The sequence below is a fragment of the Centruroides sculpturatus genome, unplaced genomic scaffold (assembly GCF_000671375.1).
Source record: "Centruroides sculpturatus isolate CEXI.00-Female unplaced genomic scaffold, Cexi_2.0 scaffold27, whole genome shotgun sequence".
Classification (NCBI taxonomy): domain Eukaryota; kingdom Metazoa; phylum Arthropoda; class Arachnida; order Scorpiones; family Buthidae; genus Centruroides; species Centruroides sculpturatus.
In genome coordinates this window covers 1,116,828-1,143,493 of record NW_019384318.1, presented here as the reverse complement: position 1 = coordinate 1,143,493, position 26,666 = coordinate 1,116,828, and the positions used below count along the sequence as shown (strand labels likewise).

The window sequence follows — 26,666 nt, the reverse complement described above, 5'->3', positions numbered from 1 at the left end:
TGTTTAATCTTGATGAACTGTGATTATATTTTATAGTTTAATTTATTTGCTAAAAGAGTGCAAATTTTTGTATAAATTTGTGTAAAAAAAAGCAAAAGATTCACCTGTACAATACGTTTGTACAAGTGAATCTTTATGTTTTGTTACATTTAAACGTATATTTCTTAATGAGAATGTACAGTTAATTTACAGTTAATGACATTTACCATTAACATACAGTTTAATTATAGTTAAAGTATAGTTTTTTTTTAATTAACTTTAAATTTAAATTTATATTTTACACACTTTTCTTATTAAAAAAGTAGCAAATTGTCGTGTAAATTTACATACAGTACTTTACACGAATAAAGTTTACGTTGTAACCCGCCATTTACTCTAAAAGTTAGTGTTATATTGTACAGTATATTGTTATATTACAATACAATAAAACCTGTCTAAGACGGAACCTGCCTAAACGGGAAAAAAGTATTCGAAACGGAGCGATTTTCGATGTTAAAAAGAAAACCCGTTCAAACCGGAACCGTACGATTCCGGCTTACACAGGTTTTACTGTATTACTTTCTATCTACCCTCAAAAACATTGTATTTTTTTTTGTATTCAGGTGACCGTTTTCGGTGCTGACGTGGGCGCAGCCAGCATCTTGACCTTTATGACCTCGAGCTTGACACGTAACCTATTCAATTCGGCTTGGTTAATTGGACCTTCCATGATATTCAATCGAACTTTAGAGGACGTATCGAGGAGAGAACATGCAATATTCCTAAAGAGGACGGGTTGCGGGTACAACGCTGATTGCCTGAGGAAATTAACAGCCAAAGAGGTCATTAACACCTATTTAGGGAAAGATGACCCGTCGTTTCGAGTACGAGATCAGAACGATCTACCCATTCAGGGAATTTACCCCGAACAATTCTGTGTTATTGATGGTAAGGACGGCCATTTTTCTGCTTTTTCTAATGATAAATCACACGAAATTAGAAAGGTTTGCAACCGAGTAATTGGGCCAACAGCCAGATTAACTCTTAGGAATCTTGCATGGAGTTCAAGCGGATCGATAGGGAATTTATAAAACGTAGCACAAGTTTTAATTAACTTTTTCCCCGTTTTAAATGCAAATTAGCATTGAAAGAAAAAAATATATATATATATATATCCCTGATTTTTATCTTCATTTATCTTCTTATATTATTAATTTACTTTAATATTTTTGTAGGGAGATTAATAACAGGAACCACAGAAGAGATATTTCAGTTAGGACAGGTGACCGATGTGGCTCTGTTGATAGGTAAGAGGAGTGGCGAGGGAATTGTTGCCATTCTTTCCCCCTCCTACTGTTTTGTCATTAATTACTCTGTTTTTATTGTTGTGTATTTTTAGGTACGGGAGCTCAAGCTGTTGATGTCTGGCCCGGTCCCGATGATATACGTCGTTGGAGTTGGAGCCAATACAAGAAATACGTCACTACCAGTTTGGATAGTTTTAAACCCAAAGTTAGCGAATTGGCTTTACGTATCTACAATGCTTCTTTGCCTGTTGGTAAGGGATTTTCTTTTCTGTTAGGGAATTTCTTGTAGATAATTGGAGGTGGGCATTATACGTGGTCTTAAGTTCTGTATTTGAAAATATAATTCTGGTAGAAAAATTATACATAAAATTCCTTAAAATAAAGTAAAATACTGGAATTTTGTATTGACATATAAATTATAACAGCCGTTTTTTTTTTTATTTCGATATAACACATCAGCTTTAACGTCTTAATCCTCGTCTTACAGCATCACTTCTCCTAAGCATCAGTGATGTGGAGGGAGAGTTGTACACAAGCCATTAAGACAAAATGGCACACTTTTGACCTTTGGTGTTTTGGGAAATTTTGCCGAAATTGGCCATATCTTTCGAACGGTACAACACATTGTTTTGATTTATTTCGTCAACAATTACACCCTTACGACCAGCGAATTTTCCAAGGGGAAATTTTGGCTGATAACAGGAGATTTACACACAGAATTTTTTTCGATTATTTATAAAAAAAAATTGTTTAAATTGAATTATATTTTAACAATTTTTTTTTTCATTTATTTTAACAAATTATCGTGAGTTGCATGCGGAAGATTCGGTTGTAAAAATTCGTTTTTATAATTTAATAATGGAGTATTTTTATTATTAAAAATGCAATTACGTCTGGAATGTTAAATTAATTTTATATAAAAAAACACAACAAAAAATTTAATAAAACACCTAAAACTTTAATAAAAAAAAATTCATATTCTAACCATTACACTCCCAGTTATCCTATAAAAATTCTCAATGTTTAATACTTTATTTATGAATAAAATGATTTAAAACTGTTATTTTTTTATGTAACAAATTAAAAATTTGTTATTTAAAATATTAAATTTCNAATTGTTGCCATTCTTTCCCCCTCCTACTGTTTTGTCATTAATTACTCTGTTTTTATTGTTGTGTATTTTTAGGTACGGGAGCTCAAGCTGTTGATGTCTGGCCCGGTCCCGATGATATACGTCGTTGGAGTTGGAGCCAATACAAGAAATACGTCACTACCAGTTTGGATAGTTTTAAACCCAAAGTTAGCGAATTGGCTTTACGTATCTACAATGCTTCTTTGCCTGTTGGTAAGGGATTTTCTTTTCTGTTAGGGAATTTCTTGTAGATAATTGGTGGTGGGCATTATACGTGGTCTTAAGTTCTGTATTTGAAAATATAATTCTGGTAGAAAAATTATACATAAAATTCCTTAAAATAAAGTAAAATACTGGAATTTTGTATTGACATATAAATTATAACAGCCGTTTTTTTTTTATTTCGATATAACACATCAGCTTTAACGTCTTAATCCTCGTCTTACAGCATCACTTCTCCTAAGCATCAGTGATGTGGAGGGAGAGTTGTACACAAGCCATTAAGACAAAATGGCACACTTTTGACCTTTGGTGTTTTGGGAAATTTTGCCGAAATTGGCCATATCTTTCGAACGGTACAACACATTGTTTTGATTTATTTCGTCAACAATTACACCCTTACGACCAGCGAATTTTCCAAGGGGAAATTTTGGCTGATAACAGGAGATTTACACACAGAATTTTTTTCGATTATTTATAAAAAAAAATTGTTTAAATTGAATTATATTTTAACAATTTTTTTTTTCATTTATTTTAACAAATTATCGTGAGTTGCATGCGGAAGATTCGGTTGTAAAAATTCGTTTTTATAATTTAATAATGGAGTATTTTTATTATTAAAAATGCAATTACGTCTAGAATGTTAAATTAATTTTATATAAAAAAAACACAACAAAAAATTTAATAAAACACCTAAAACTTTAATAAAAAAAAATTCATATTCTAACCATTACACTCCCAGTTATCCTATAAAAATTCTCAATGTTTAATACTTTATTTATGAATAAAATGATTTAAAACTGTTATTTTTTTATGTAACAAATTAAAAATTTGTTATTTAAAATATTAAATTTCTTAAAAACTTCTCAAAAATTTAATAAATTCCCTAAAAATTCCAGTTATTAAAGCGCAAACTATTGAATTCAAATAGGGATCACAATGTAATTTTTGCAGCAGGAATTTTAAAAAAATTTATTAAAATTTAAGTAAAATACAAATGTTATTTAAATTAGTGCATTTTAAACTGTAAATTTAACAAAGAAAACTACGGTTTTTTTTTTAGTATAAAGCGTAGAAAATCGTAAATATTTCCGTCACTTGTAGGTAATTCGTAAAAGCTGGTATCACGAGTTAACAAAAGGTTATGTGTATTTTTTTCTTATTTTTTTAAACAGAAATTCCCGTCACGCCCGAGTATGTTTACACAACTATGGTGTCAGACGTGAGGCAAACATGCCCAGTCAATGAACTAAGTGAATTGTTGGCAGGTTGCCTGACTTCACCAGTTTATCGTTACGTTATCTCTTCCAAACCATCCAAACCGGTAAGATTTTCGAATTCGTGACCATATTAATTGGCAAATTTCACGAGATTCTTGTGTTTTCTAGGCGAGAATATACGATTACAATGCAATTTATAGTTTCCACTTATGGGACATTGTGTCGTTCTTCGACAAACAGGAATTCTTCGTGGGTACCACCTCTAGAGAAGACGTGGCATTCCGCGATTCGTTGCAGCAGGTGGTCTTGAATTTTGTTAGATCTTCCGGCACCTCCACGGGAATTTCTGGGTGGTCCAAATTTCCTAAAAGTGTGGCCGTCATCTCCGATAACATCACAATACAACTGAATTATTCCAAGATGAAATGCAAGTTCTGGAAGAATCATGGATTCCACGTCTACACGTGGGTTAGTTAGAAGAATGGAAGAAGAGCAGAAGGGGAAGAGAGAGAGTGGGGATTATTATGTAATTTATGGTGAATTTTTGGAGTCTGTCCACATTTTAAATCAAAGATTTATGTAAATCTGAAAGCAGAAAAAAAACCTGAAATCTGGAACGAACATTGGCATGGTTTGATAGCTTTTAATTTTTTACTCTTGCATACAAATTCCATCCATTTCTTTCAACGTGGAACTGTGCAGTTGGAACTGGATTAATTCTTCAAATAAAACGCACAATTAATAGTATTGTCTTAGTACATTTGTATACAAGAAAAGAGCGTAAGTATTGTTTAAGAATTCAGTTTAGATCTTTGAATTTCTTCATTATAAACAATGGAATTATATATCCATATATGGAACAAATTTCAACATCATCTTTGTATTTGTTTTAATTGTGAAACGAAACAATTTTAAGATTCTAAATGTGGAAAAAAAAACAAATGAATTTCTCATCGACAATCAACATCTTTCATTTATTATCATTATCTCGAATGTTAATTTATTATTACTATTGTGCTATTATAATATCAAAAGTAATAAAAAAATCTATATATAAATAAATAAAATTTGTGTTGCTTTATTCTTATTTTTAAATGGTTTTTTGGGGGTTTACTTGAAGCAGTTTCTCGTATGAAGATTCATATAAATCCTCACTTGAAGCAGTTTCTCATATGAAGATTCATATAAATCCTCACTTGAAGCAGTTTCTTGTATAAAGATTCGTATAAATCCTCACTTGAAGCAGTTTCTCATATGAAGATTCACATAAATCCTCACTTGAAGCAGTTTCTCGTGTGAAGATTCGTATAAATCCTCACTTGAAGCAGTTTCTCGTATAGATTCATATAAATCCTCACTTGAAGCAGTTTCTCGTGTGAAGATTCATATAAATCCTCACTTGAAGCAGTTTCTCATATGAAGATTCACATAAATTCTCACTTGAAGCAGTTTCTCGCATGAAGATTCACATAAATCCTCACTTGAAGCAGTTTCTCGCATGAAGATTCACATAAATCCTCACTTGAAGCAGTTTCTTGCCATGATCTTTACATAAAGATCCATGTAAAACTTTACTTGCAGCAGTTTGGAATGACGTTTCTTGATGATAATTCGTGTTAAATAATTATAATAATAATGGTTTATTCACAAAAAAGGATATTTTCCCTGTTAGGGGGTGGTACATTTGATAAAAAAGAAGATTACAAACATTTTTAAAGATTACAATTATAAGTAATAATTTTAATAACATTAATTACAATGCCAGATAATAACAATCAAAATATCAAAGTTAATAATACAGAAAAATAACTTTTATAGAGTAACAGTAAAGAAAAAATTTGTAATGCAGCCGGATAATCGAGTTTAATCGTTACGTAATTTTACTCGATGGTTTTGTTTTCTAATATCATAAAAAATTAAGTTTGAATTTGCTGTTTTAGATTATTAATTTGTCCTTGCAATATATCTATATTGTTCTTTAGTTTCTCGAATACTTTCCCGTATAAGTTCCAAATATTTTCTAATAGACGTCATTTGGCTTAAAAGTTTTTCATTAGAGGAGAGAAATCGAGTCGAGTCGATGATTTTGTTCCATAGAACTGCGGTTGGGATGTCTTTCAAATCATTTGGATTCGTTAAAGAAGTAAAATAAGAATTATTTGGCTCACCTGGAAATATTTGAGGATTTTTAGGAGTAATATCTTGAAACAAATCAATATTAACTGAAGTTGATTCCTGTGAATTTTTATCACCAAGTAAGTTATAGTCTAAGTTTAGAAGTGGTGGAACCTGATAAGTCTTTTCTACTACCCTTTTTGGCTCGGTGTAATGGTGGTCTTCCTTTTTTGATCGGCGAACGTTGCATTTTACTTAATAATATTGAAACAAGTATTCGTTTAATGTAATAAAAATAAATTAAACGAAAATCGCCAACACTCCAATAGCCTCGACTATCGAACACACCCCCATGCTAAGTAATTATTTTTGTGAATCTCGATTAAAATTTTTTAAATACTATTACTTGAATAAACAAACGGAAATCTCTCCTTTTTTGGGAGATTTCTATGTTGGATTACGTTCAAATCCGAAGTTGAAATTACCCGAAATAATCAGAGTACAGTCAAAACTTCTGTTTCCGAACTTAATTCGTTCCTAAAAGTTGTTCGAAAACCGAGTTATTGTACGGAAACCGAAATTTCGAATTGTTCGAAAACCGAGTTGTTGTACGGAAACCGAAATTCCGAATTGTTCGAAAACCGAGTTGTTGTACGGAAACCGAAATTCCGAATTGTTCGAAAACCGAGTTGTTGTACGGAAACCGAAATTCCGAATTGTTCGAAAGCCGAGGTTTGACTGTATTCCAAAATGGATTCGATTATAACGATCCAAAGAAAATAGATGTCGCATATGGGCCTAATTTTAAATAAACCTTACGCTGCTGAATCTTAAAGTAGAAGTTTTCCATAATTATAAGGTAAATTCCGTATTATAAGAAGTTCCTCTCAAGTTATATTTCGTTAAAATTTCTTATAAATTTCTTAATTTAAACGGTATGTATATATGTTTCTTACTATGAAATTTGGCATTAGAACAACGGAAAAGTGTGCAAATTCTTAAGTTTTCGGGTGAATTTCACGCTTTTTACACAATTATTATTAAAAAAATCATAAAAGAAAGCACAGAAATTATTATTTTTTTAATTGTTTAAATTATTTAATACACTAAAATTACATTAAAAATGATTAAACTCCATTTTTAAGCTACATAACTATACCATTACTCAACTTGTAAGCCGCGATCTATTAGTTGAAAATCAATTTAATTTTAAAACGAGGGTGTTAATTCTCAACTAGTAGATCGCGATTTACCAGTTGCGAATATCTGCTAGAAAGATAATGGAATGTTGTTAATAACGGTATTGTGTTTTTTCTTTGTGTTTTTTTTAAAAAAACACTACTTAATTATTTAAAAATACAAAAAAAAATCGATAGATACATTAGCATTCCATAAAAGACAATTTAAAAATTATTCTTTTCTTCTAGGCAATAAATAATATATGATTTGTACAGTTAAATGCTTCTAATCATCGATTAAATTTAGATAATGAACAAATAAATAAAACAAAAATAAGGGGAGAGGAGAATTACTCCGCTTCTAAAATCGGTTGAAGGACCTTAGGATCTCCATTTTGCATTTTTTTGCCCTTTATCCATCTCCCTTTCTTCAAAAAATCTGTAAAAAAAATTAACTTTTAGAAATTTTAAAAGTATAAAGGGGTGGCCCAAAAGTCGGCTTACCGATATATAAATATACTTTAAAGGTTAAGTGTAAGAACGATCGAGACTTATTAGCTACATTCGGAAACGAATAATGTCTCTCTGTTAACTTAATTTTGGACCACCCTTATACAGTATTGTTTTTTTTTTTTTAAGTGCATTAAGGTGTAATTCGGGGGTATACTCACTCGCAAAGGCTGGTAACTTTGATCTGTATTCTCTCTTGAACAACGTATGGTGAAGGAATAAATACATCAGACCGAATATTGTAGAAAAAGTCGCTATACCGAGGAATGTCTGTTTACGTGTGAATTTCGTTAACAATATTCCACCAAGGAAACTTCCGATTCCTCTTCCTGTAAGGAAAACAACAAAAAAAAAAAAAGTCATCATCCATCATCCTTACAAATATCCTTTATTATTTTCTATGCATAAAAGATGATAACGAGTATCTTGTTAAGTGTCGATGCCACCATCGATGGCGATTTTGGGATACATTTTGGATCGTGTGTGCCACACTTTATTACCGTTTTTCGGGGGGGGGGAATGTGACAGATGCACTTAAATGCCCACGTCTTCTTGGTGTTGTTGAAGTTTTGTGTGATTCGCTGGTTTGAATATTACGCATTGATGATGTGGCGAATTTATTACCTAGTGTTATAACTTGCGATCTATATTCTAATGACGCGTGTTTAGTACTTAACACTGATGATTATCGTTGCGATTCGTGTCGATTTTCGTGTGTTATACATTAACTAAAAGGGCGTGAAAGATTTAAATGAGATTCTGTGAATGTTAACTCGGTAATTAAGTAGAATGTGCTTTAAAAGGTCACGTGCTCTAAAAAGTATAATACTAATAGAACAGAGCCGAGCCGAAGAAAACTTTAACTGTTCTATTGTTAGAATTGAAGTACTAATATAGCACTAAGACAATAGGAAGTATACAAAAACGAAGCTTTAACTGATGTGTATTAGCACTATAGGAGGCATTGGTTGGCCCTGTATTAGTGCTAATATAGCACTAGAAAAATGAGGGCTATACGAAAGGGAGTAATAATTGATGTTTATTAGAAATAATACAGCACTAGACAATGAATACTGTAAGAAAGGGAGCTTTGTTTAGATTCTGTAGTATTAATATAGCGCAAATTCTGTGTTATATTATTAATAATTGCCGAAGATTTTTGTAAGGAAAGTACAAAATATTTTAAAACTTAATACATTAACACTACTCTTTGGTAATAGTGTTTAAAATAAGGTATAATATGGATTATCCTTTATCCTTTCCGAAAAAACGAGCCTTAAAAAAACCCCAAAATCCTTATTTTTATGCGTTATTTAAGGTTAAAAATATAATTTAAATATATTTTTAATCATTTAGCATCATTAATTAATTAAAATAATAAAATAAACTGGCTAAAAGTCATCGATAAAGTTATCCAATGTACAAGATAATATCGTATAATATTCCTATTTGTCTTGCTACATCTGTTAATTATAATTAATAATAAGGCATAAATTATAACCAAATTTCGTGCCGTTAAATTTAATCAGGAGGCATTTATTTAACTCGTCACCCTCAAATTATTTAATATTATCTATAAATTTTCGGTTAATTAATTATATTAAATATTCTGTTTAATAAATAAAATAAGACGATTGGTTATATTTAAAATACGTACGTACGATCGAACCAATCGCGTGCTCTTTACTTTTTTTTTTTTTTCGTGGGGGTGTGTAATGCCTTATGTGTATTGGAATGTATTGTTAATATGACATAGATTTTGTTTGATATGAAAGTGTTACGAATAAGATTTTGATTAGTTTTTTGAGTACGTCCGTGTGTCTGGTCGTACTGTACGTGAGCTCATTTTCTTCGTGTATTTTCTCCACGCTCTGTGTTGTCCTTCTCTCTCTATCTGATTGTCACTCTACTCGTTTGTCTGTTTATACAATACATCCGTTTGTCTGATTGTTTGACATTTATCTAGATATTAATCTGTCGTGAAAAGCGTTCTGTTTGTCTGTTTAATTATCTGCTCTGTTTACGTTTGTATCTCTTGTCTATCTGGCTGTTTTCTCTGTAAACCTGTTTGTCAATCTATTCGTTTGTTTGTCTGTCTGTGGTTTGTCAACGGTTATCTGTCAATTCGGTCTGTTTGTTTGTGAGTCTGCTTCTTACATCCATTTATCTGTTTTTTTTTCCGATTGTCCGTCAGTCTGTCTGTTAACTGATTAATGATTGTTCTTTGATCGCAGCTAATACATTTGTCACGACTAGTTTAATAAAAAAAAATGTCCGCCATTTACAGGTGGCCTATATTAGTAGTTCGACTTTATATATAAATTTAGTAAAAGTTCATCGTCCTTTAAGAACAAATATATATATATATTATAGAAGGTAATGCTATGTGTCGGATGTGATAAAGTATGACAGACACACAGCACAGACAATTGAGAGAAGAATGAAAAATAAATATATCTTGTAAGACTCGAGGGTAGTGTGTGTGTGTGTGTGCTTATTTATTTGTCTTAGATTTTTCAATTGTCCTCCCCTGTATCGTGAGGAGCATTCTGATAACATCTTTTTCAATTTTATCCTTATATATCGAGCTTTTTCCTTACTTTATTACTCGATTTATAAGCTTAATTTACATTCAAATTTTTAAATAAATATTTACTAAATTAAGTGATTTTGTTAAGATTTAATTGTTATTCAATAGGAGGAGAGTTTACGAGAGTCACAAAATCCTTATCTAAAGCCATTAAATCCTTAAATAAATCAGTTTGTAAACTGTTGATCGTCATTAAAATTATTATGCAATTAAAATCTTTAATGTCTTCTTTAAAAATTTAATTTTGTGGTGAATTTCGTTGCATTTTTTTTTTTTCCAGTGAAAAAGTCCTTAAACGAAGCGACACGTCGAATAAATTTTTGACACTGGTTTTCCTTAATTAATTAACCTCCCAAACTCCCACTTGTTATATACAAAAATGAAACCCACGCATCAGTTAACTTATTATGTAATCCCACGGACGTTTAACTCTGTTTATATAACATTTATTTTATTTATTTATTTATTTAATTCAGGAAGTGCTCTAGAATGAACACTGACCTTTAAATTGTCGAAATTTTAAGTAGCGAATTGACGTTGAAATCTTATCGTGTTTAGCGAATATTTTCTACTAATTTATGTAAAGTTAATTCCTTAAATACTTAATTTAATAATATATTTAATAATTCGAGATTTAAATTAATAAAATTCTATAAGATTTAACTTGTAATTAATCCGTCATAAGTGGATTTCTCAATCAATACCGTGTGTGCCACGTGCCAATTTTCTCAACGTTTTGATGCTTAATCGATACGATTTTTCATTCTTTACAAATGATTATTTGATTTTACTGCTCGTTATCTAGGAATTGTTAATTATGGTTAATACAGTATCCTTTATAACAGTGTCATAAATTCATGTTTAATCTATCGTCATCACCCTCTCTTCATCCCACGAGATGCAGTTCTATGCCTGCTGTTGCCTAATATCGAGTTAGGAAGAGGGTTATAAAGAGGGCAAACAATACAGTCACAATATAAAAACACATAAAGTTACATAAACCCATTTTTTAACGTATAAAATTTGATACGAAAGTTACTCACCTACACAAAAGTGCACGATGTTTAAGGAATATTGCATGGGCAGTCTTGATTTAAAGGAAACGATGTTTTGTCCAAATGCCACAACACCGATCCACATGACACTCATGGTAAAAGTTTCCATAGCTTCGAACGGAAGGACCCACCAAGGATTATGCACAAACGACACACCAGAATAACGTATGGCATAGAAAAGAAATGCAAACACGATAATATTTGTTCTTCCGATATCCTGTACCATGTTTTTAGATATAATTAAGAATGGTAAACTACAGCAGAATGCTAAACTCTGAGTTATCCCTAGAATTAATTTGCTACACCCAATTTCCGTGTAGTACCAATGAAGAAAAGTTTCCATTACACCCCACTCCGTACCTAACACCAGTACAAGAACCATAAGTATTATTATCTCGAGAGTGCAGGCTTTAGAACATTGCTTCTGATAACCAATTGTATCGACCGAAACCATCTTGTGTGATATTTTTAAAGGAAGGAAAAATAATACGCAACACGTAAACAACACAATGAGATCGTAAATACAAACAGCAGGCAAGTAGTTAGTTGTAGAAGTATCGGTGCTGAAGTAATCGATCAAAACACCAGCCAGAGGAGATATGCTGGCCAGTCCTACAGCACTCCACAAATGCGTTCTCCCGTATGCACCATAAAAGTCGTTAGTACCCGTTAGAATGAGGGCATCTAAGAGAAAAACAGCGGTAGTAATACACAAGTCCCCAAAGGTTCTCATACCTAAGTAAGCCCAAAAAGTAAGTTGGATATTACCCAAAGTATCGGTGCATGGAATGGGAAAGATCTCTTTTTCGTCTTGTATAAATGATAATTGGCATCTCATGTAACAATTTTTAGGAACCGGCCTACAATAGATGTTATTGTAAGTTTTATCAGACACGAAGATTGGTGGACTGGGATGAAATTGGCAAACTTTCATTCTTTGAGGTGGCAAATCTTCGTCGTACTCCAGGAAATCCGTTGTTTTCATATTTTTCAATTCTTCCGTTTTCCATTCGGTGAAGTACGTCTTAAAATTCAGAGAAACGTTCCCCTTAAGTAAAGGGTTGTACACGGAACACAGATTACCTTCGCTGCTCTCGAAGCAGATGTGCAAAGGATAGGGTACATCAGCCACTCTAGAATTGGAACACATGTAACGACATTTAGAAAGTCGAAACATGATCAAATCGTCGTTGCCTAATTTGGCATCCACGCAATTCTCCCAGTTGCTACACTTTTCCAGATATATAGATGAGGTGCAATCGAATTGCTTCAGGGGTTCTCTTGGCACCCTTATGACTCGAGGTATGAAAAGCAAGCTGGTATAGAAGATTGTCGACATAAAAATCATTACGATTATTAATAATTTGTAGTTTGCTCGACGATCCGCAACAGGTCCAATGATTAAAGGTCCTAAAATGCTGATAAAGGAGGATGCGGTAATGATGTTAGCCGTCTCTTTAAATGTGAATCCTTTATCACGCATTTGGGGTCCTAAGTACGGTGTCAGCGACGTAATGGCTGGAAAATAATATAAATTTAACTTAATTCTAAAGTAATTAAATGTAGAAATTTTCTAATTTTATACTGAAATTCACATAAATCTATAAAACACAAGAAATTAAATAGAATTAATATTGTTTTTGTTATTGTTAAAGGGTAGAGCCTAATCAAGAAGGGGATGAGAAGAAAGAGGAGAAAAGATCCCATTAGGGTGAATCAAAAAGACTTGTTTACAAGGGATATTACTGTATTTATAATGAAATAAGAGCGTTGCCTTTAAATTTGTGGATACAGCAACAAAGAAATACAGAACTTTTAAATTTAAAATTCAATAATTGAATAAGAATTAACTCAGGAACTCGTAGAAGTAAATGCAGTGCATAATAATCGAAAATACAAAAAGAAAAATCGTGAAAGGTAATACGATTCTATAGTAGAAGATAGAAAACAATGAAGCTTCTCGTGACAAAAAAAAACTTACAACATCCAACGTTTTACGAAGAGAAGAGAAAATTACAAAAGAAAATTAAAGAAATATACAAAGTGAAATTAAAAAATACGATAGAAAAATATACAAGAAAAAAAACAGATAAAAAATTACAAAAGAAAAAAACAAAAATTACAAAGAAAAATACAAAAAATACGAAAGAAACAGACAAAAAAATACAAAAGAAACAGACAAAAATATAAAAGAAACAGACAAATAGTAGAAAAGAAACAGACAAAAATACAAAAGAAACAGACAAAAATTACAAAGAAAAATACAAAAAATACAAAATAAAAATACAAAAAATACAAAAGAAACAGACAAAAAATACAAAAGAAACAGACAAAAATTACAAAAGAAACAGACAAAAAATTACAAAAGAAAAAGACAAAAATTACAAAAGAAAAAGACAAAAATTACAAAAGAAACAGACAAAAAATTACAAAAGAAAAAGACAAAAATTACAAAAGAAACAGACCAAAAAAATTACAAAGAAAGATAATTAAAACTAAAGAAAAAAAATTATGAAAAACAGCAAAAAAAAAAATATTTGAATAAAAAAAATTAAGCTACGACCCGAAAAAAAAAGTAATGCATAACATTGTAGTTATAAATACACAAAAAGTAACGTCTCCACCATAATGATAAAATGGGACAGTATAGAGCAGAACAGTATAAGACAAAACTTGTGTGACGTAGCCAATAACAATACGTCAACCACAATTCCATTGTGGTTTTAGAACTCGTGCGGTGTTAACAAATATTTTTAGAGCATTAAATGCGTTCTTTGTCGAAATTAGATCTTTACTATTACAGGTCCAACTAAATCCTTCTTTTATGTCTTATCGTACCACAGTTATTGAATAAAATACACTCAAAAATAAAGTGGTCAGTACATTAGATATACGTTATTACAACACGGGACGTTAGTAAGTCTGTCAATCCGAATCCACGTAAGTTTTCCTTAAAATTACAGATTTTTCTTAATAAAGTAGTAGTTTAATTAAAATGTTAGATACAGTCATTTGATAGTTTAATGTACATAAATTAAATATGTTTAAAAGTATAAAGGGACTTACAAAGTAGTTAGTAAAAAAAGGATTTATTTATTTATTTATTTGTCGTGTTTTTAAGGAAGAATGGATGATGAGTTAGGAATATTTTGGAAAATGTCGAGCGCATTATACACGAGTTTTCGCATCAACTTTTCAAATGAGTACAAATGACTATCTTAACACATTCTCTAGTTTTAAAATGCATCACAACATTTATTCTAGTCCAAGACAAATGTCTCATCTCTCCAAATGTCCACAAATTGAATAATTATTTAAATTACTCCCTCCTCCTCCTCCTCCTCCTCTTGTTCTTTTTTTTTTTTAATTTTATCCTCCTTTTAAACCGCGCGAATAATTTACAACGAATAATAAATTTCTGTCAACTAAGAATTTTACACCCTATACAGATTATGAACTTTACAATTTAATAATGTTTAAAAATATTATAAAGTTTAATTTTATTTAAAATATTTAGAAGCGTGTTTTCGAATATTGGATTGAAATTCGCTCCCTTTTTTTAATGTATATTTGTGTATAAATATGGGGATAATTCCTAAGGTTAATGATTGAATAATATGGTGAAATTTTGGTGGATGTTAATGCCTGAAAATGCTGAGAATACGACGAATAATTTAAATAATATTGCCTAGAAGTGCTTTAAGATAAGATGAAAATAGCGTGATATTAATACCTAAAAATGCCTAAAATATATGGTGAAAATAGCCTGATATTAATACCTAAAAAGGCCTAAAAATAAGATGAAAATAGCCTGATATTAATACCTAAAAATGCCTAAAGATAAGATGAAAATGGCCTAATATTAATACCTAAAAATGCCTAAAATATATGGTGAAAATAGCCTGATATTAATACCTAAAAATGCTTAAAATATATGGTGAAAATAGCCTAATATTAATACCTAAAAATGCTTAAAATATATGGTGAAAATAGCCTAATATTATACCTAAAAAAAAAAATAATAAAATGCTAAAGCTTAGATATTAACGCCAAAAGCATTATTAACATCCGAGAATGCCTAAAAAAAAATAACAATTAATGCTTAGAATTATTGCATAGAAACATATTATAAATATAAGTCTAGGCATTAATACATCATAATATAATTTTAATAAAAAAGAACATCAAAAATACATTGAAAAATATAGAAAATATCACTTNTCAATACGTTACCTGCTGGCATAAGGTTAAGAACTAACATAGGATATGCTACATTGGTGCATCCAGTTTTAATTCCGCAAGCCTCTTCGCATTTTTTTGGATCGGAGCAAGCGACGATATCTTTAATTGTAATACACTATTTTTTTAGTATTTCTCGCTAAAGGTAATAAAAAAAACGTAAATAAATATGAAAATATGAACCTGGGAACAATATGCGAGCAGCCATTCCTGGGAGTACCAAAAGGTAAAGTGGTAGTAACTTCAGATAACCAGCAAGTATACATCCGGCTTTAGCGTGAACCATGCTTCTAGCTGACAAAGCTCTCTGGACTATGACCTGTTATATAATTAAATACGTTAATTTTTAATTTGTAACCTTTTATTGGCGAATTTGAACTTCATTCTGAACGTTTCCAAGAAATTGGATTCTAAAAAACCTCGTTAAATTTGTTACTATAACAACCTAACAATAACAGAGCACAGTCGAACCCCTGATTATTGGCCACTGACTAGAACATAAAAAAAAATAACATTGTTTGAAGTTGTATATTTCAAAAAGAAATGTTACCCCAAAATGGCCGCCATTATGGGAGGTTTGACTGTACTTTTTTTGTATAAAAGAATGGCGCGCGAATTAATTATAATGAAGTAATCACTACTTAAAAGTGCATGTTGCCTGCTACATAATGACAAATTAAGTCCTCTGTATAAGCTAAACAAACTACAACGGAGGACCTCATATATTTAAATTCATTACTTGGTGAAAGACCTCTTATTTATATACTGCAACTCAACTCGTGAGCGGTATTCCTCCTGGGAGGACTTTCTACATGAAACTGGCTCTTATTTAGATGTTACAAACGTCAAGAAACCCGTGACCAGATACCATTGTTCACTGGTTCTATTCACTCGGCCACTGTGAGCCGGAAGAGCCTCTTGTATTTTATAAATTAAGTGTAAATCAAGCCTGATTCTACTAATTTATAACAAGAGTATTGTTAAGTTACTGTAATCACATACCTGGTCAGAGCACCAATACCAGACTGCTGATATTGTCAAGCCAAAGGTAATTCCGGTCCAAGGTAATTCTGGATCGCTCGCGCTTCTTAAAAGATGCTTGTAATTGTCGGGTGGCAAACTGCAAGACTTATTATCTATGCCATACCCTATATAACTATCATTGGGTTGAGCCATAGCAAATTTCTCGAGTAATTCGGTGTAACCTCCGACTCTAATAAAACCTTAAAAACAATTAAAACACAATTAAAACTTAATTATAATTAATTTTATCGCGTTACAATTTGTACTTACTCAGTATCATTAAAACGAAGGCACCTATGAGCATTAACACGGTCTGAGCCGAATCTGTCCACATAACCGCCGTTAAACCTCCTAAAATTATTTAAATATCACATTAATGTCGTGTAGGGATCGTAAGGACGGGTTAAGGTTTATTAAATTTACATACCGGATATGGTAAACAGCGCCGATATTACTAATAAGGTTAGAACTGAACTGTATAACTCCAGCTTAATCGACTGATTGATGAATATGGCTCCAGCGTATAAATCAGCCTAAAATTGTTTTTGAAATATTAAAATTATGAATGAATTATGAATTATTTTCAATTGTTACCCTTAAAACTTACCGAAATTTTAGTAAATACGTATAAGAGAAGAGCGAGAACTGATAAATATATCCTGATTCTTTGGCCTCCGAAACGTTTCCTGAGATATTCTGGCATCGTGTATACCTAGTTGTAAAATTATAATTAAAATTTAAGTTCTATTATCTTCTAAAATTAATTTTAATATATATATATATTTTTTTAAATATGAAACATGATTTATATACATTTCTTTATGTGCAGCTGATGTTAGGAAATTCTAAGAAAACAGGTGAATCATGTACATGCTTTACTTCATTAATTCAAATCATGCTTAGAAACAGCTGTGCAATTATATTTGTCTATCTAAAGGGCATATTTTCATACTGTATCTGTTCAAAATCACCTTTTTATTTTACATTTTAAATGTAAGAAAATAGTTTTAAAATCTATAAAAATTATTTTTTAATATTTAAGCAAGAATTTTCATATTTTTTCCATTTTTTTAATGTTTAATAAAAGTTTTTATCGTATATTTTATGATTTATTTCTGTAAAAAAAGTAGCAATAAATTTGATTTTATTTNCAGACTGCTGATATTGTCAAGCCAAAGGTAATTCCGGTCCAAGGTAATTCTGGATCGCTCGCGCTTCTTAAAAGATGCTTGTAATTGTCGGGTGGCAAACTGCAAGACTTATTATCTATGCCATACCCTATATAACTATCATTGGGTTGAGCCATAGCAAATTTCTCGAGTAATTCGGTGTAACCTCCGACTCTAATAAAACCTTAAAAACAATTAAAACACAATTAAAACTTAATTATAATTAATTTTATCGCGTTACAATTTGTACTTACTCAGTATCATTAAAACGAAGGCACCTATGAGCATTAACACAGTCTGAGCCGAATCTGTCCACATAACCGCCGTTAAACCTCCTAAAATTATTTAAATATCACATTAATGTCGTGTAGGGATCGTAAGGACGGGTTAAGGTTTATTAAATTTACATACCGGATATGGTAAACAGCGCCGATATTACTAATAAGGTTAGAACTGAACTGTATAACTCCAGCTTAATCGACTGATTGATGAATATGGCTCCAGCGTATAAATCAGCCTAAAATTGTTTTTGAAATATTAAAATTATGAATGAATTATGAATTATTTTCAATTGTTACCCTTAAAACTTACCGAAATTTTAGTAAATACGTATAAGAGAAGAGCGAGAACTGATAAATATATCCTGATTCTTTGGCCTCCGAAACGTTTCCTGAGATATTCTGGCATCGTGTATACCTAGTTGTAAAATTATAATTAAAATTTAAGTTCTATTATCTTCTAAAATTAATTTTAATATATATATATATTTTACTTTCCTAACTGAAAGTATGGCAATCGGTCAAAATGATCCCCCAAATTTTTTATTTTTGGACTTGGGGTACTTTGAAACATCGAGAAATGTAAAAATGTCTAGTTGTTCTTTTGTGTGTGTATTGTGCCTGTATTGTGTTTGTGTTAAGTTTGTACTGTGCATGCATTGTGTTTGGGTTATGGTTGTATTGTGCCTGTATTGTGTTTGTATTATGTTTGTACTGTGCATTGTGTTTGGGTTATGGTTGTATTGTGGTTGTAATGTGGTTGTATTGTGCTTGTGTTGTGCATATATTGTGCTTGTATTGTGCTTGTGTTGTGCTTGTATTGTGCTTGTATTGTGCATATATTGTGCTTGTATTGTGTTTGTGTTAAGTGTGTTGTGTGTACACAATTTTGTACACCCAATCTGAAGCTTAGTAACTCCTTTGCGTTATGCCGAAAATCTCTGAAAATTTGCTAGGAGGTTTGTGTATTAGAGGCACTGATGTCATTAAATTTTGGAGGTTAAACGTCGAAAGTGTAAGGAGATAGAAGGGGTGATGTGTTATATCTCGAGTGGAATCGGACTTTTAATGAAGATTTTACTCGTTATTAGCATTTTAAATTCTTTTTTTCTTTTATAAAACTCATCTCCACCTGAAATTTAAGCTTTTTTGCCGTTTTCTAATAATTAATCAAAGTTTTTACAATGAAATCCCATAAGAGACGGGGTTGCACATATTTTTGCCGAGAAAGTTACACCACTCGTTGCCGGATTTTTATTTTAATTAATTGTGTCTCCATCATTGAACTAATTAAAGTTCATTTAACTCTTTTGCTAAATTAAATTTTACACGATTAAAAAGCCTCATATTGATCATTTAAACTTGTAAAACCTTATATTAATCTTAAGTAGCTTATAATGCTTAATTAAGTCGTACGAATTTAATTAGAATTAATATAATTTTTAAGTTAGAATACGTCCTGAACATGTTGTACTGTACCTGTGTTTAACATGCATTAATACTCACAACTAACTTACAGTACATACATATGGCAACATATTTCCAATACACAACACTTGGGGCCTGTAACACAAGGCCTTAGACTTTTAAATTTATTATTATTTAGTGAATGAGGAGGGTTTTGTATTTTACAGATTACAGCCATAACTAATGTCGGGTTTACGTATAAACCAGATAAACCATGTACAGTAAAACCTCTCATATGAGAAACCTTTTCTAAGTGGGACCATTTGGGGGTATTTACCCACCTTAAAATGCTGGTGTTTTTGGCTATTGTAACTGGAAATTCCACGCATACAAGGTGGTTCAAAAGTCAGTTAACTAAATTTCTCACTTATTCGAATAATTAACGGAAAATATACACCAATTAGTATTTACAGTCGACCCCCCCCTATAACACTGTTGATTTTTCCATTTTATATGAATTCTACGTTGTACGAGTCACTTAGATTTTACAAACACGTGTGCCAGGTTGTGAACGGCTCACGTATGTATAAATTCTAAGTGACTCGTACAACAAGGAATTCATATAAAACGGAAAAATCAACAGTGTTATAGGGGGTCGACTGTACTTTCCCAGCAATTTTTGCGAAAGAAGATGATCGGTTGACGATTCTCATTAACAATCGCGCCTGGTATTTAGCTGTAAACCGACTTTTGGGCTTCCTTTTACGTTAAAAAAAAAAACAAGTAGACGAAGGGAGACACTTTAAAGTAATTAAAAGTTACAAAACGGGTGTTTTAAAGTATCAAAACTTTAATTAAAATTTATAATAATCTGAGCGACTGGAAATATTATTAAATTTTCTCTCAACTCTTAAAAATAGAGTAGAATAAATCTAAATAACTGTTAAGAGTAAATTAACATTTTATACATCTACAGTAACATTTTTCTTAATTAAAGAGAATTTTACTTGCTTTACAATTTATTAAAACGGAGTTTAGTAAGTAACACACACACACACAAACACACACACACGGCTAAACGTTGGAAATATTCCAATATCAATTTATAAAAGTAAATCAAAACTTGGCTTACCTCGTTGTAACATCGAACTGTTTGAAAATATAAAAGATTTTTCTAAGTATAAAACCCAAGTTGAATTCAGTAAGTAACGTCCTTGGCCCGTACAATAAGGAACTGAGCGTTAGTAATTACGAACTTCTCCATATTATAGCTGCATAACCGCAACTCTAAAACGTTAACTGTTATGTCCTTCACTTTACCAAACTCACCGCAACTCATGACGCAACTGACAATGGATCTCTACCCCCTCCTCTATTTTCAATAATAATTAGGAGCGACCAGGTTTGTTTCTTTCTACACAACGTGGCCATTTTTTTATAGTGGTTTGTAACCACTTTACTACTTCCTAAATTCGTTCGTCGCGCAGGAAGGGAAGTAGATTTTATTTATTTTTTCCCTTTTTTCGTCTCCTTCCCCCCTTTCTTCTTCTTCTTCCTGTTAAACGAAGATCTATCGTTTCGTTCGTTCAACTCCTTCTTACAAAGACACTCGACTGTCAACAAATTAAGGGAGTTAATATATCTAAACGGTATCTTTGATCTCTAGGAGTAGCTTAGAAAAAAATTTATATATATATATATATATAGGAAAAAAATACCAGATTTTTGTAACTCAATTATACTTTGTATTTTTATGTAAAAAGGAGTGAAAAATAAAGACTGTTTTTTCTGATAAGTTTTCTTAAATTTGCTGAACCAAGTCGTCGGTATAATAAGTCCTATTAATAAAATAAGTCTGAGTAGACATCTTAAATACTAAATATCATATGATTTATTATTTAAGTAANAACCCACTTACATTCTAAGTAACTACTCTTAAGTAAGATTTGATTAACATGCTCATGGTTCAAATGATACTGTTTTTTATGTGTTTTTTTAACTCTGAATTCTCTTAAGATATAAAAGAACCGGGATGAAATGTATATTTTAAGGTCTAGAACGTATTCTGTACTTTATAAATTAAGTTTTTTTGTGATATAAAATCTAATACAATTCATTGAATGAAGAGATGGAGGTGGATCTATGATAAGATGGGATAAGACAGGCTCTAACATTTGTTATAATAATAGCCTTAATTTTTAATTTAAGACTTGTATTATATATATTAGGATTTATATTATATCTACGATTAGGTTATAATTGAGTAGGGTTGGAGTTAGCTAATATAATAGGCCTTGTGTTGATCTATAACACATTTATAAGCAATTATCGTGTTATATATGAAGTTCTGAAGACGTACAAAGTTTAGAAAGTTTTCTATATTTTATTTTTAATCCTTTAAATGTAAATTATATTGTAGCAATTTTAATTGATTAGTAAGAGAATTGGTTCCTTAATCAGTTAGATTTTTACTAAACATTTTTCCAATAACAGTTTAATTAAGTAGTTTAATTAACGAGGATTTCCTTAATGAATCTATCGATTAATTAGAATTAACATTAAGTGACAATTATTATCTGATTTTTAATTACGTTCATATAAGGCCTATAGTTTTCTTATCGGCATCGTTCACTCACTATATTCATTTCTTTGATAGTTTCTATCGAATTTCAATTATTCGGTCTACTAGAGATATTTGTGAATATTATCTTTTATAATTTATTATGTTTTATCTATGTGTGTCATGGACGTCCCTTCATTGTTACGAGTGGCAAATGAATCGATCAAATCTTGCAAATTTTTCGCATTTGTTTGAAAGATTTCGTATTATAAACCGCGTGTTATCGTCGAATACCAGTGTATACCCTTATTCTTTACGTTTACTTTCTGTTCTGTATGAGTCACGAGGAAAATATAAACTTATTTGTGTCACTTGGCTTTATATGGACATGATAAAGTCATGAGGCAAACTGTCGACACTAATTGTATTTAATAAAGTGACATAATTTGCCGTAGTATCAAGTGCTTTCAATTTGTCAATTGTATCAATCGTAACTATAGTCTTTCTGGCCTGTGTTTAGCAATGTAAAGAAGATTTAGTTACAATTGAAACGATGTTAATATAGTCCGGACTATCGTCTTTCTCTACTTCTAATCTAGGCATTTCTGAATTATTTTCTATCGGAATTTGACACGTGAAGGTCATAAATATCCTCAAATTATGCATAATTTCTTTAAAAAAAAAATGACAGAGGATCTGTTATAAAAACCGATGAGCTTCTTTGACAAAATTAAAATTCGGAGGATTTTTTATGTCTTTTCTTTTCCTTTCCTTCTTACCAACTTCATTCTTTAGCTTATTGATCGATCCTGTTTCGAATTTGTAAGTATCGATCGATATAAGACATTGTAATTTAATTATTTAAATCATTTCAATTAATAACTAGGGTGGTTTGTTATATTTACCGAATTTGCAAGAGAATATAAGAAACTAACGCGAAAAAATTAACGATAGTTTGGCACCATAAAACCACTAAACCCCCCCCAAAAAATACCCATTTTGTTTAGGCAAAAATCCTCCCAACAATGTTGAGGGGTTAGCGCCTTTCTCGAGTTTTTCTTCGCCTAAATATAGGCCATTCGCAATGCCATCGAAGGGAGGAAAGTGGATCTTTTTTCCTTTGCTCGGAGTTAATTTAGGTGTTCATAGTGGTTCTTACCTCCTATAAATTGGCGTAATTTTTACTAATAAAAAAAATAAAAGCTTTAAGACTGTCTTTATTAATAAAAGGAACCCGCGGTATGTTACTCGTACGAGCTTTTGAGATTTGCAGTTTACTATAGATAGTATTTCCTGGAGGCATTTCCTTTTGCAGATCTCCCTTGTGTTGCTTTGGCCTATACTATCGAAGTATAGTTTATAAATATCCTTCTGTATTCTCTAAAAAATTAATTAATTAATACTTTAGTGATACTTCTCGAAATATGCCTTTTCCAGAGGGTCTTGCAAGGGCAGCGACCCTCTAGACCTTGGCTAATTTTCTATATATTCGAGTGGATAAGGGCTGAGATAGGACTATAGAACTATTAAGCCACGCAACAACGAAAGATTCGAGAATCAAGCCGCTAAAATTATTAATAGTCTGGCGAGCGTAGCAAGTTCATAAAGCTGAGGGTTCGAGGGATCAAGCACCCGAAAATATTTTAAAACTTGATGGATATTACAATGTATTCTAAGGTCAATATTAAGTACTTCAACCCATTGTTTCATGATTCTAGCACTAAAATAGCTTTATTTTAATAATAAATACTTAAAATCTCCATCGGTTTTGTTGAAAAATATACAGTAGTCTATTTGACATTCTTCAAAAATGGCGGATAGCTTCAAATTTCTTATGTTATTTCAAAAGTAATAAGAAAAGGCAACGCTTAAGGCTGGGACAGTAGTTCAGCAGACTTTTGTTCTGACTGTGTGTGTCACTTTCGGGTATTTTTGCTGTGAAGAAAGAATGGCGCTCAACAAATGGAAAGGTGGAGTCACCCGTTAAAAAGCTATTTAAATGAAGAAAAGACGAGTAGTGAAACGTGACGAGTATGTCTGCACGACTAGTTCGTCAATCTTTCTTCAGAAATGACCCTCCCACGATTAACCACGGATCACCCAAAATATATATAGGCTGACACCTTAACTGCTCGGCCATCTTGGCCTTCCGTTCATATAGTATCAGTGTTTATAATCGCGTGGAAGCACGTATCGTGACATAAACGGTATAACTACGACCATCACAAAGTCTTAATACGCTAATGTCTGGCTATAACTATCATTTAATGAATAAAACGGGTCAATTTTACGAATGGGTCCGATCCTCAATGGGCCGAAACGAACGATCGGAGAGTTATGAAGAACGATAGTTCTACCTAAAATTCGGGTTTCGACAAAATGAAACACAATCTTCACACGATTGTATAGCATCTTTATGCCAGATACAATTACGTACATATATTAAGTTATATCGTTTTATTGTGAACTTCCGTTGAGAGACATGATACGGGAAAACTTGTATTTTTTGTATATTTAAATTCCGGTTTTGCTGTACAAAAATACTTTAAATACTTACGTAAAATGTTAAAAAAATGAAACCAGTAACTCGTTTTAATAGAAAAACTGTTTAATTTCCACAAGGTGATTCTATTCAAATCGTTTTACACGGCTTCCTGTGAATGAATTTGGTAGATTTTAGAGTAAATTTTCCCCCAAAAACTTCTTTTATTCAATTTAAAATACATCCTGTAACGGCATTTTTTACCGTTTTTTCAAATACAATAAATTGGCGTGTTTGACCATGAATTATTGTTTCATTTCAAAAATTCTTTTCAATAGTAATGTTTTTTTTTTTCCAAACGAATTACATAAAATTTTATTGTGTAAGTCGATATCGATTTTTTTTTGAGTTTAGTGGCTGTACTGGCGGTAGGATAATATATAACCTACACTTTGAAGACCCGAGGATCGAATCCCGATGGGTCGAAATACCTAGGAATTTTCCCTCCCGATAAGTCACCCCATTGTGGCCTGGCGAACCCATAATGGCTGGCTAAAAAGGCCCTCTTGTGCACAAGGAAGAAGAAGTTTAAAGATGTACAACACTATATAAATAAATTATCCCGAAAGTAACACGTCATTGACATTAATACATTGCTTTTTCTTGTTAGATATATAACTATATAATTATCTAAATTACTATATTTCATTTATTAAAATAAGTTCCATCGAAATAAATTTGGATAATACGTAATTTACTCTCGATTCTGTGAATTCGAAACATCCTCATTATGGCGCCATATTGGATTCTCGTCAGAATCCATGGAGATGCAACGTAAGAAACGAATTATTTGTCATTTTTACATTTGAGCTAAATATATTTATTTAAAATTTAATAATAAATTATTCAATGGAATTCCTTATGGTGGCTATTTTTTATTTATGTTTTTTCCTTATTCATATGTATTTCGCCTTGTTTCTTCGGCCTCATCACTGGATAACAGATGCTGTTTTTATACCGTACAAAGCTTTTCGATTTCATAAATGCAAGGTGAACATTTCGGCATTTGAAGGTACTTTTAAAGGCAAATTTGGGAAGATTTCTTGGGGTACTACTTTTCGTTTGTCTGGTATCTAATTTGCATAGAATGTACGTTGAGTGCGACGTGAATTGTCGAACATCTGTGGACTGGGCGAATTTCGTACGACACGTAATGATGGTTTCCTTGTCTAATTTGATCCGAATGAATATTAGTGGACCCGGAAAGATCGTCGATTCGGTTACATACCCTTGTATTTCAAAGGTGAGTAAAGTTCTTTTTTTTTTTTTTCAATGTCGGTGTGTAATAGTGTAAGCAGCACCAGACGCTACCTTATTTGTAGACGTCACCCTCACAAACAAGATGGCGCCATAGGGAATACCTAAGTAAAATTCTATCTTAAATTTATATTATTTACATATTTTAGTATACCGAAGTGTTGTTTAAAGCGACGTTTAATTAAATTGTTTCGAATATTTCGGCTTCGTAGCTAGAAATAATCATTGGGGAAAGCTAGATTAATAAACGAGGAGCAATAGTGACTGTTATTTTTCTGTTCTAACCAGTACTAGACCTATTAACTACGGTTAACGTATTAAAAACAAATCCAGCAACGAGTTGCGTAACTTTTCCGGCTGTCACGAGCTGTGGAATTTACAAATAACATAGGAAAATATTTATCAAGTCGCTTATAATATAACGAACAAAAATGGTTATACGTTAAATCGGATGATAACCCTTGATAAAAGAGGGACATTGAAGGCCCGGTGTGACGAATTCTACGATGATAAAATAATTAATGTAAGGTACTGTACAGTACATTCATTGCAATGTACTGTATGGTAATTCAAATTTTCATACAGAGTAATGTTAATACATTACTCTGCGCTTGTTATTACTATTATTAACCCATCTCGATTATAAGATAGTATTGTACAATAGATTTAAGCTGTTTCAGATTGGGCTCATTTAAGTGCTGTACCGTACAATACTAAACGGAATTTTTAAGTACTCATAGACTGAATCTATGGCCCGTATGAGTAAAAACGAAGGAAATGCTTTTTTAAAGCTCTTCCGCTCCGCGAGAACTAAGAGGGCCCGTTTAAGTAAGCCCCTTTATGGGTTTGGCCAGGCCCACAATGGAACCTGGTGGTGAGAGACGGA

General features: G+C 31.6%; 4 protein-coding genes across 4 annotated transcripts in view; 1 reads left to right on the top strand and 3 right to left on the bottom strand.

Annotated features, from left to right (window-relative positions):
* The window catches only part of LOC111624562 (para-nitrobenzyl esterase-like), a 66,183-nt gene extending 61,341 nt beyond the window's left edge, over positions 1–4,842 (top strand). The window contains exons 4-8 of the mRNA XM_023367447.1: positions 603–927; positions 1,215–1,286; positions 1,379–1,537; positions 3,813–3,961; positions 4,026–4,842. Of these exons, the coding sequence (XP_023223215.1) occupies positions 603–927; positions 1,215–1,286; positions 1,379–1,537; positions 3,813–3,961; positions 4,026–4,334 (1,014 nt within the window). The 3' untranslated portion in view covers positions 4,335–4,842. The remainder of the gene's footprint in view (positions 1–602; positions 928–1,214; positions 1,287–1,378; positions 1,538–3,812; positions 3,962–4,025) is intronic.
* A 1,862-nt stretch (positions 4,843–6,704) lies between these two features.
* LOC111624558 (major facilitator superfamily domain-containing protein 6-like) lies at positions 6,705–12,845 on the bottom strand. Its single transcript, XM_023367434.1, has 3 exons — positions 11,294–12,845; positions 7,822–7,989; positions 6,705–7,589 (listed from the first exon to the last, which is right to left on the bottom strand). Exons 1-3 carry the CDS (start codon positions 12,786–12,788, stop codon positions 7,501–7,503), a joined length of 1,752 nt encoding a protein of 583 aa, XP_023223202.1. The 5' UTR covers positions 12,789–12,845; the 3' UTR covers positions 6,705–7,500.
* A 2,521-nt stretch (positions 12,846–15,366) lies between these two features.
* On the bottom strand, positions 15,367–18,555 carry LOC111624156 (sodium/glucose cotransporter 1-like). The gene is made up of 8 exons (XM_023366957.1): positions 18,472–18,555; positions 17,175–17,318; positions 16,995–17,100; positions 16,838–16,918; positions 16,547–16,767; positions 15,728–15,863; positions 15,539–15,646; positions 15,367–15,383 (listed from the first exon to the last, which is right to left on the bottom strand). The coding sequence occupies exons 2-8, from the start codon at positions 17,268–17,270 to the stop codon at positions 15,367–15,369; spliced, it is 765 nt and encodes a 254-aa protein (XP_023222725.1). The 5' UTR covers positions 17,271–17,318; positions 18,472–18,555.
* LOC111624149 (sodium/glucose cotransporter 1-like) lies at positions 17,712–18,543 on the bottom strand. The gene is made up of 4 exons (XM_023366946.1): positions 18,328–18,543; positions 18,148–18,253; positions 17,991–18,071; positions 17,712–17,920 (listed from the first exon to the last, which is right to left on the bottom strand). The coding sequence occupies exons 1-4, from the start codon at positions 18,421–18,423 to the stop codon at positions 17,712–17,714; spliced, it is 492 nt and encodes a 163-aa protein (XP_023222714.1). The 5' UTR covers positions 18,424–18,543.
* Positions 18,556–26,666: the final 8,111 nt, after the last annotated feature.

What these genes read in the sequence shown, in the direction of transcription:
- LOC111624558 (XM_023367434.1), bottom strand. Translation starts at nt 12,788, where the DNA reads ATGCGTGATAAAGGATTCACATTTAAAGAGACGGCTAACATCATTACC. An exon ending in CATCGTGCACTTTTGTGTAG is followed by an intron (nt 7,990 to 11,293) that starts GTGAGTAACTTT and finishes TTTTCCTTACAG; the next exon opens with GAAGAGGAATCGGAAGTTTC. An exon ending in AAAGTTACCAGCCTTTGCGA is followed by an intron (nt 7,590 to 7,821) that starts GTGAGTATACCC and finishes TTTTTTTTACAG; the next exon opens with ATTTTTTGAAGAAAGGGAGA.
- LOC111624156 (XM_023366957.1), bottom strand. Translation starts at nt 17,270, where the DNA reads ATGCCAGAATATCTCAGGAAACGTTTCGGAGGCCAAAGAATCAGGATA. An exon ending in GGCGCTGTTTACCATATCCG is followed by an intron (nt 16,919 to 16,994) that starts GTATGTAAATTT and finishes AAATAATTTTAG; the next exon opens with GAGGTTTAACGGCGGTTATG. An exon ending in CTTCGTTTTAATGATACTGA is followed by an intron (nt 16,768 to 16,837) that starts GTAAGTACAAAT and finishes ATTGTTTTTAAG; the next exon opens with GTTTTATTAGAGTCGGAGGT.